The sequence below is a fragment of the Capsicum annuum genome, chromosome 3, assembly GCF_002878395.1.
Source record: "Capsicum annuum cultivar UCD-10X-F1 chromosome 3, UCD10Xv1.1, whole genome shotgun sequence".
NCBI lineage: Eukaryota > Viridiplantae > Streptophyta > Magnoliopsida > Solanales > Solanaceae > Capsicum > Capsicum annuum.
In genome coordinates, this window is record NC_061113.1 from 22272757 (window position 1) to 22283734 (window position 10978).

Below are 10978 nucleotides of genomic sequence, written 5' to 3' on the forward strand. Positions count from 1 at the left end.
ATATATTTATACGACATAATTTGTGACAGATTAGCAGGAAGAAAATTATTTTATTAACAATAATAATAAAGAATATTTTAGTAAACTTATCAGTTACGATACAATACCATATCGTCAAATCAAACAATAAAATCGTCATTAAACAGCAATGAACGATACTGACTATCCAAACATTATATAATACTATACTATACAGTATAATACCATATCATACAATATCATATATTATCAAACCACGACAAACCACCATCCAAAGCGTTACTTACCCAAACGTAAACAAGCAGTAGACTACCAAACTTGAAAATTATGTAGTAATCTGGTAATAATGAGAAAATACATAGATCAAAGTGCAATTACCTTAAAACATGAAGGCAAAAAAAACAAAAAAAGAAAAGAAAAGAAAAAGCAGACCATACTTGTTCTCCAAGACGTCCTCAAAAACCTCTTATACTAAACCAGAACTCAAATCTCTGCAACTCTCTCTAATAGAAGAAGATCTAAGCAATCTACAGAACTTTTTAGAAGAAAATGGAGTGCGTATTCGGTATGGTGGGAAATGGATTCTCACTAGTAGTAGCTGATTCCTCCGCCGTACACAGTATTTTGGTTCACAAATCTAACGAAGACAAAATCATGATTCTCGATTCTCACAAACTTATGGGCGCTAGCGGTGAAGCCGGAGACAGGTTTTTTATTTAACCTAGATTTTTACGAATTTGTTTTGAGTGTTTTTTTTTTTTTTTTTTAATTTGTGTGGATTTGGGTGTTGCAGAGCTCAGTTTACGGAGTATGTGCAGAAGAATGTGGCGTTGTATCAGTTTCGTAATGGTATTCCGTTGACTACTGCTGCTGCTGCTAATTTTACTAGAGGGGAACTTGCTACTGCTTTGCGTAAGGTATTCGTTTTCGTATCTAGGGTTTACATATACTCTACTTATGTGATGATTTGAGCTTGTTCTATTTTGGCTGCAATTTAGGGTTTTTAAATTTATTATTTGGAAAAAATTGGGGGTAAGGGAAGGGCAAATGGGTGAGGGGATTACAAGGTGGGGAGTTGAACCTCATTTACGAGCTGAAAAAGTCAGTCAACCGAGCCATTAAGATTCTCCGGGTTTTAAATTTATTTATTTTAAAAAAAAATTGGGGGTAGGGAAGGGGAAATGTAGGGAGGGGATTACGAGGTGGGGGATCGAACCTCACCGACGAAGTGAAAGTTCAGGTAGTCAACCAACTGAGCTGTTGATATTTCCAGGGTTTTATTAAATTAATAGAAATCCAAAATGTCAAATTAGGGTTTTTCACTTCAATAGTCAATTAATGAGCAACTATATCTTAATTAAGTATGCATGAACTCTAAACTAGTTGGGATTAGCTGAATGAATCCCTTGAAACCAGTCCTATCTATTCAGGTCTATTTTATTTCATGGTTTTGTAAAGCTAGAACTTTTCGATGATTCACACATTTTGTAAACTGTGAAAGACTCCTGGTTAATTTACCTTTCAAAAGAAAAGGACTCCTGATTCGTAGAGTACTAGACAAAGTGGAAAGTAGTAATTTGAAAAGATGTAAAACTAATTAAGCCTCCCACAAGGTAGGGGTAAGGTCTATGTGCAACCTGCCCTCCCTAGACCGCAACTGAGGGATCTCACTTGGTATGTTGTTTTAAAAGTAATTAAGCATCTTCGTCTAGTTTTCTATTAGCTTTATATGGATTAGGAATAAGAAAAAATGAGTGAGAAAAGTTTGTCTTGGCAAGCTCGGAATTGCGGTTAAGACATGCATTCTGCATATTTAGCAGCGCATGACATACTTTTGGTAATGACCCGGGGTTCTCTCCTTTTATTGTATACATTAGCTTCACTATGAAGATCTCTATGTTTGATTGCACTCCTAGATCTTGTAGAAGTTCTGAAAGATCTTTATCTTTGATTGCACTCCTAAATCTTAGCTTCTTTGGTGACAATGTTGACTGAAGAATAACATTTCAGAATCTGGCGAATGATGAAAATTAATGTTCCAAGAAGCAGGGCCAGAATTTAAGTGACAGGAGGTAGTAGACTTGTATAAAAACTAGGACCTGTTCGAAAATGAATCTTTTTTCAAAAAATATTCTCAAAATATTGTTTGGTTATACATTTGGAATGATTTATTGGTTAGTTTTTGAAATCATCTTTTCAAGTTAATTCTTTCTCACGACTCACAAAATTTCAATTTTTTTTCCTAGTGAAATGCATGTCCAAACACAAACTTCAATTCTAAGCACCATTTTTCTAACTTTGACTTCAAAATCTCTTTTTGTTTTACGTTTCAACCAAATCTATGCCCAAGCACCTACTTAGTATACCCTCTAGTATATAGCCCATCAGTCAGCTTTGAATATAATTGCATGATAAACAATGTCAAGGCACCATTTTGATCCTAATATAGATCTTCTGCTCAGCTATTGTATCAGTGTGTTTGTTAGATAAGATATATAGCGCGAGTTTTAATACAATGTTAGAGTTGCTTCTTTGATGACTTGTAAATCACAGATTGGAGAAGTAAGAGCAGGCTATTTGTGAAAATACAAGAGGAATGTTGCGTCCAGTATGTGCCTAGTCTTTCTCTAGCCATGTGCTAGTTAGGCAGCATTTAACCTTTTTTACGGTGTATATTTAACTAGATTTCAAGGCATGAACTTTTCTGTCTGCAAAATGTATTCTTTGCTAAACTATAGTGATTGAATCAATCAACTAAGCTTCTGTTCCAAACTAATTGAGTTTGGTTAAGAATAGTCTTCATTCATTTTGCTCTATTGGCCCCCCTTTTATTTCAATACTCAATAAATTGTCTTGGAAGACAAAAATAAGGGTTATCTGAAACTAGAGCATCTCTAGATCTCACACTTATTCCTGCCTCGACATTCTAATCTTACTCCCTCTGTCCCAATTATATGATGTAGTTTGACTCGGCACGAAGTTTAAGAAGTATGGGAAGACTTTTGAAATTGGTGGTTAAAATAAGTCACAGGTGTTTGTGTGGTTATAAATCTATCTCATTATGGGTAAATTGGCATAAAGTTAAATTGTTACTCCCTCCGTTCCACAATAAGTGAATTGTTGGAGTATTTTTTAGTGTTCAAAATAATTGAATTGTTCACAATTCAAGATAGATGTTGGAATTTTTTTCCAAATTTATCCTCCATTAATTAAAATTTTGGTTGAGTTCTAAGGACTTTATATTAGCAACTTTCTTATGTCTCCGAGTACTTTATATTACTTTCTCCGTTCCACAATAAGTGAATTGTTGGATTTTGGCACACATGTTAAGAAAAAACAACAACACATAAATTTATCATGTTTTTTTCATTTTTACCCTTTTCAAATTTCAAAACCTTAATAATGATACATTACTCTCAATACACATTTAATTAATTCATTTATTTCTAATACAAAATCCAATAAAAGACTCTTGGAATTACTACTACTAAACATATTACTCCCTCTACATACATTTAGCTTTTGGAGGTAAAAATTTAATCCATTCCAATCTTAAAAATTTTAAAATTGGTACTCCTAACGAATTTTTGGAGGGAAAATAACTTAAAAATTTAGATATAGCTAAATTTAAAATTTTCATTTCCCTCTAAATTTATTTTATAAAAAAGTTTACCTTCAATATTATTCTTAACATGGCTATAATACCATTTGATCTAAATATTCCATTTGAGTATAATACGGATGCGTTTTTTGATGTCAATGTTGAAGTAGATCGAAATGTCGATGAATATTCAATTCCCGACTTGTATTTGAATCCCAATGAAGATAATGATACACAATTTGAAGTAAGATTGCAAGAATCTATGAAAGATTCAAAATTCATACTCTAAAATCTCTTTTAACTCTTTCAATTTTTTTCTTCAAAATTGATAGGAAGTACTCCTTCAATTAATGGAGAGAGTTTCTAACTGCTAAGCTGCTAGAAAGTACTTAAAAGCTACTAAGCTTTTAATTGAAGTACTTAAAAACTGCTAATATAAAGTACTTCTTCAATTAATGGGGACACAAGAAAGCTGCTAATATAAAGTCCTTGGAACTCAACCAAAATTTTAATTAATGGAGGGTAAATTTGGAAAAAATTTCCAACATCTATCTTGAATTGTGAACAATTCAATTATTTTGAACACTAAAAAATACTCCAATAATTCACTTATTGTGGAACAGAGGGAGTAGCACTTTTTAAGTACTTTCTAGCTTCTTAGCATTTAGAAATACTCCCTCCATTAATTGAAGGAGTACTTTATATCTTTCCATTTTCTCATTCGTCTTCCTATCAATTTTGAAGAAAAAAATTTGAAAGAGATTTTAGAATATGAATTTTGAATCTTCCGTCGGTTCTTGCAATCTTACTTCAAATTGTGTATCATTATCTTCATTGGGATTCAAATTCAACTCGGGAATTGAATATTCATCGACATTGTGATCTACTTCAACATTAAGGTCAAAAGACTCATTTGTATTATACTCAAATGGAATATTTAGATCAAATGGTATTATAGCCATGTTAAGAATCATGGTAAACTTTTTTTATAGAATAAATTTAGAGGGAAATGAAAAATTTTAATTTAGCTATATCTAAATTTTTGAGTTATTTTCCCTCCAAAAATTTGTTAGGAGTTCCAATTTTTAAGATTGGAATGGACTAAAAATTTTATCTCCAAAAGCTAAATGTATGTAGTGGGAGTAATATGTTTAGTAGTAGTAATTCCAAGAGTCTTTTATTGGATTTTGTGTTAGAAATAAATGAATTAATTAAATGTGTATTGAGAGTAATGTATCATTATTGAGGTTTTGAAAAGGGTAAAAATGGAAAAACATGATAAATTTATGTCTTTGTTTTTTTTCTTAACATGTGTGTCAAAATCCAGCAATTCACTTATTGTGGAGCGGAGGAGTACTAAATATAGAAATACGTCATTCTTTTTGGAGCTGATTAAAAAAGAGAAAATACATCCAATCCCCCCTCAACTTGTCAGCAAAACTTACTTTAGACTCTAAACTAATCGGACAATTATATACCCCTTAGCAACTTTCAAGTGAATTAATTTCAACCCTTACGGCTGACGTGGCAAAAAAGAAAAACGTGTGAATTTTTTTTCTTTTTAAAAGGGCCCACTTTATCCAGTGGGAGAATGAGGAAGCTCCTTCCGTGGCGAGGTACAACCAGTGAAGCACATGGTACTCTCTTCTCCAAAATCCCCAATATTCCACCATCCTTATTCTGAACAAACATGTCTCATTTTCTGTTCCATTCTTAACAAAGAAGATGGTATTTTCGACCCTCCATTTTCTCCCACTTCCAATACCTTAAAAACCCATAAACCCAAGAAAAAGGAGAAAAACATGAAAATGAAAATGACCAAGCTTTACTGTTAATTCCGAATTGCCCTTTGATTTTGAGTATCAAAACGTCAATTGAATCGGTGCCTCATCTATTCTCCACCTCTTTCACGAAAATGGTGTAGGTGAAAAAAATGGTGTGTTTGACGAAAATGAAATTGATGTAGAAGAAAGAAAATGGAGTGAAATTGGAGTTTTTTTTTTTTAATTGGGGGTGAGTGTGCTTTTTTTTTTAATTGAGGGTGGGGGTGCGGTAGATGATGAGGGGAAGGGAGGGGGGAGGTTGAAGAAGGGTGGGGCAGTTGCAGATGAGGGGGTGGGGGGTTTGAAGAAGATTACACCTTGGGGGTGAGTGGATTGCAGATGAAGGGGGGGGGGGGGGTGAAGAATAAAATATTTTTTTAAATTTCTTATATATATATGTATATTTGTATTAAATTATATATGAAATAATTATTCTTTAAAAACACTTTTCTTGCGTGGCACTGACGTGTGAGCGTGTGTATTGCACTCTCCGTGGTGAGAGTGGTATTATGTGTTTAGGGTTGAAATTAATTCACTTGAAAGTTGTTAAGGGGTATATAATTGCCCAATTAGTTTAGGACCTAAAGTAAGTTTTGTTGACAAGCTGAGGGGGATTTGATGTATTTTCTCATTAAAAAACAAAGTGTTTCATATAAATTGAGACAGAGGGAGTAGCAAACTCGAAGATTTTTGCAAGTATGTGACTTGTTGTAGGTTTAAAAAACAAGTAAGTCTTTGTCCCAACTAATTATTATCATCTTTTTGAGAGAGAGAAAAAGATGATCCCAAATTGTTGGAAGTAAGATGTAGTTTTCGTTAAACTAATTGGGATCATCTACATCCTTCATGGATCATTTGCCTCCACTCTGTTCATTCTTAGCTAAATCACAGGGATTCGGAGAGATTGTAGCGAAATTGTAGGTCTTCTAGGAGAAATTCCCTCTATATGGTTTTAGGTTTTCTTTTTGCAACTTTTGTCATCATTGTATTACACATGCATACTGATGCATCTGTAGGTTCACATAAAACATGTCTGAACTATGCCGAAGTGACCTTTTCTCATTTTATCATCTATATATGCCACTCGAACCCTTTGAACCCTCTCTATTGGATGTGAATTACTTTTAATCTTGTCTAATTTTGCGTAAATCTTCCAATCCTTGAAATTTTGTCTAGTCTCTTATGAAGCACTTCCATCTGATCATTTCTTTTTCAATTTGCTAAGAGCCAATATTCACTTTCATTTAACATGGCTAGTGTTGCAACATTTGATATAATTTGCCTTTTCATGTTGGTATGTATGTTCCTATTGCTTAGCATTCCTGTAGGCTGTAGGCTATAGGTTATGCTGTAGCACTTCCAGAAGATTGAACTTAGATATCTAAATTTTTTTCATTTAGGCAGACACCATAACTCCTAATTCCTGTTTAATTTCATTTTCTTTTCTAACAATATAATAATTGTGAACTGATAAAAGTATAAAATGGTTATTGGATAGTGAGGAGCTGGACTAGAATGAGGTGCCTCCCATTTGATTCAAATCCGCCTTTTGGCCTCAACATATTCTTGCTAATCTCGTTGTTATGAATTATGATGAAAAGAATAGTGACGTGCTTCATCAACATGTTACACCAACAACACCTTGCTTTATTTTTAGGCTAAAGCCATTGGCAGGCCCTCAAACTTGTTTCAAAAATTCACTTAGACCCCTCAACTAAGGCCTGTACCTATCAGGTCCCTTAAATATTGACATGTCAACTAAAAAAAAAAACTAAAATTAAAATATAAAAAAAGGCCATCTGGCCATTTTAATTCTTTTCTTAAAATGTCTTCTTCCTCAAGGTTGTCTTCTTCCTCAAAAGGTCACTGGCCATCTTTTTCCTCAAAAGGCCATTGGCCATTATTTTTTTTTTTAAAAGTCTTCTTCCTCCCCTCAACGGAAAAATTACCAATTAAGGGAGATTATCCTTGCCGTCTTCTTCCTCACGATGAAATGCTCCAAAGCCTTCTTCTCTTTATTTTGCTTAATCTTATGGCCGTCTTCAATCTCATGACATTGTCAAGAATGGAGAATCGAACTTAGAAAAGTTGAAATGCACCCATTTTGCATGATTTTACTGTATTTTCTTTTTGGGTTGGTTTGATTTTGCTTAATGTATAATGGTTTTTTTGCAAAATTCAAAATTTTGATGGTTTACTATTTGCTTTTGTTGATGATTTTGGTTATATCAAGATTTTTGCGTAATCTATGATGGGTTCCTTTGCAAAATTTGACATTTGGCTGTTTTACTATTTGTTATTTTGATGATTTTGCTTATCAAGAATGGAAGACGATGAAGACGACGGGGGAGGGGGGTGAAGACGATGACTCTGTGTGTGTGAAGACGAAGGGGGTGGGGGCAGGGGGCTTTGTGTGTGAAGATACTCTGTGTGTGTGTGTGGACAAAGGGGGGGGGGGGGGGGGGGGGTGAAGACGACGACTGGTGGGTGGGGGGTGTTTGTTTTTTTTTTTTTTTTTTTTTAAATTAAGAAATTATTATTAAATGATAATTAAATAGAAAATGGACAAATAAGCATTTCCATAATATAATTATTTTTTTTGCCACGTGTTTTTTTTTAATTGGTTAGTTTTGCCACATCAGCGAGTGTGTGTTGCACACACTTGAGCTTTTAGCTGATTGTCCAAAAAAGGCCCAATTGGATCAAATTTCGGGTGGGTTAGGGGCCTGATAGGTATATGCCTTAGTTGAGGGGTCTAAGTGAATTTTTGAAACAAGTTTGAGGGCCTGTCAATGGCTTTAGCCTTATTTTTATGATTAGCACAAATAGTCGTAGGGTTGTTTCTATACAGTTTGCGATGGTTCATGCATCGCCACTTCAATCTGATCTACCATTAGAAAACCATCAAAATTAAGTTTAACAAGGAGGGAGGGGTTTACTCCAACTGACTACTGTTTGTGTGTATATTACAGTTGGAAAGGAAGTAGTTAAGAGAGGAAGCATGAATATGAGGAAGATGTGGGCGAATAATCATCAACCACTTAAAAATCTAGAATTTGATCTCTTGATCAGAGAAGAAATCTTGAATCGGATCTGTTTAGAAAGAGAAGAATTACTTGTATTCATTAGGCCAACTGGGAACTCGCATTTTCAAGCAAACTACACCACTATCACATGGATACCTCTATGCGCATCATTCGAGAAAGTTACACACCCAAAACAGTACTTTAGCAAAGGAGATAATGGACTGTTAAATTTGCAATAAAATTCCTTCCCAACCTATCCCTCTGATACATTAGAGCTCTCATAGCTCTTTATGGAGAGCAAACACAGTAATACTTTTTCCTGCTTATAGCCTTGGGGTACAAAATACAGATTCATGCACCCCTAAATACTTCAAAGTTATCTAGAGTTTCATCAATTTATTAATAGATGAAAACTTGGACAGAAGAAAAGAGAAGATGACACCCTATTTGTTGAAATTTTAGTCAAAATTACTTGAATGCTAAATCTAAGATGCACCTATTGTTTAAAGCCAAGAATAATACAATTACTTAATGGGCAAATGAAAATAATAATGACCGAGGTGAGGTTGATTTGAGGAGAGGATAAGAGAAGAGAGCTTTTGGTTGAAGATACAGGGTAGCCTTGTGTTTAGCGTCTAAAATGAAAAAGAAAGAGCAAAAAAGAGAAGGAATTTAGGAAATACTACCAATTTGTATTTCTACTACTATCCCTCCCACTTGAGACAGTTTTGATTAGGCATAGAGATCTTATACACAAAGTAGTGAAGTCTGATTGGGGGAAAATCAAATAATAGATAAAGGGAGAAAGGTGGAAGCAAAGACAGTTTCAACAAGCTCTACCACCAAGGAACCTGGCTGTCCCCCGCAAGGCGAAAGAACTAGTCATATGCCTAATCATATCATGGCGAGAGAGAAGTAGGAGCCATAGCCGAATGCTGCCTTATCCACCTTGTGAAGAGTAGCAATATAATCAATGTAATACAGAGAAGGGCCTGTCTCCTTGTCATATCCAGCCAGGATAATGTTCACCATGTATGGGTTCTACAAAAATAAACATTGCATTTTAACAAATGTGTATCAGAAAACCAAATTGTACATGGTAAACTATTGAATAGATTGTGACACATATGGTATTAGTTAAATCTTTTGGTTGCAGAGTAGAGAAACAAAATAAAGCCAAACCTGGGCAGCAATTTAGCTGTAGATAAAAGAAAATGTGCAAGATTCTCATAATTTGTCTATTGAGAATGATACTCAGCAAACTGTAATGAACTGGCAAAACATTAAACATTAAAGCCTGAGATAAGTCCATCCACCGCCACATGCTTCAGTTGCTACTGTCTGGTAATTATTTGATTTATACACCTGTGGGATCCACTTAAATAGGTGCATCATTTATCTATCCACCATTTCTCTTTATAAGCATGATGGGTTCACAAAGGAGTGTCACTGTTCTGTTTAACCATAACATTTGAATTTTTTTTTTTTTTAAAATGTAGAGCGCCATGGCCATATTTGTCCGCATGATTACTTTGAATTCTGTGGTTTTGATTACTGATTATGAAGAGGTCGATATAGGGAAAGAAATTTCCAGTCCGTTTTATCCTTGAAAATTTATCATTCTTTCAAGGGTTAGCTTTCAAAATTTGCTGTGCAATTTGGTTTTCTGATACACATTTGTTAAAATGCAATGTTTATTTTTGTAGAACCCATACATGGTGAACATTATCCTGGCTGGATATGACAAGGAGACAGGCCCTTCTCTGTATTACATTGATTATATTGCTACTCTTCACAAGGTGGATAAGGCAGCATTTGGCTATGGCTCATACTTCTCTCTCGCCATGATGGATAGGCACTACCGCAAGGACATGACAGTTGAAGAAGCTGTTGATTTGGCAGATAAATGCATCCTGGAGATCCGGTCTAGGCTGGTTGTTGCCCCACCAAACTTTGTGATTAAGATTGTCGATAAGGATGGGGCTAGGGAATATGCTTGGCGCGAGTCTGTCAAAGATGCCCCTGTTTCCACCTCCTGAAGCTCTGCTTTTGCGTGTTATGTTTACATTTTAAGCATATGAATCTTATGTTCCAGGAAAACAACTTCAGTCATTGTAACTGCCGAAAAATCTGACGCTACAAGTATTTACTGTTTGATCGATACACCATTTGCGTTGAGGAATTTAGTTTTAATTATTTTCGAGTTTCAGGTAGATGGAAAGTTGATATCGTGTGACTTATGTTGCAACTATCTTATGTTTTGTACTGGCATGTGTCCTCTTCAATCATTGAATTAGGGGTCACAGAGGGGTCACCAATAGGCTTCATCCCAAAAGAGTTCTATTTGAGTCAGGCTGCTGTTTAAACTGACTCGATTAAGCATGTTGTTGCGTTGGAGATGGGGTGCTAGAAGCTGTTTTGCATAGATTAACCAAAGGAAAACCAATAATTTAGATTAATAATAAAAAGCTACTGGTGATTTTGGTTAACTAATTGATTACCACCATGAGATTACGAATAATCCTAGAGAAATTGACCTTGTTCATGGT

General features: G+C 34.7%; 1 protein-coding gene across 1 annotated transcript; it reads left to right on the forward strand.

Annotated features, from left to right (window-relative positions):
* Positions 1-368: 368 nt before the first annotated feature.
* Positions 369-10625, forward strand: LOC107864141 (proteasome subunit beta type-2-B). The gene is made up of 3 exons (XM_016710422.2): positions 369-686; positions 773-896; positions 10136-10625. The coding sequence occupies exons 1-3, from the start codon at positions 529-531 to the stop codon at positions 10466-10468; spliced, it is 615 nt and encodes a 204-aa protein (XP_016565908.1). The 5' UTR covers positions 369-528; the 3' UTR covers positions 10469-10625.
* The last annotated feature ends 353 nt before the right edge of the window (positions 10626-10978 follow it).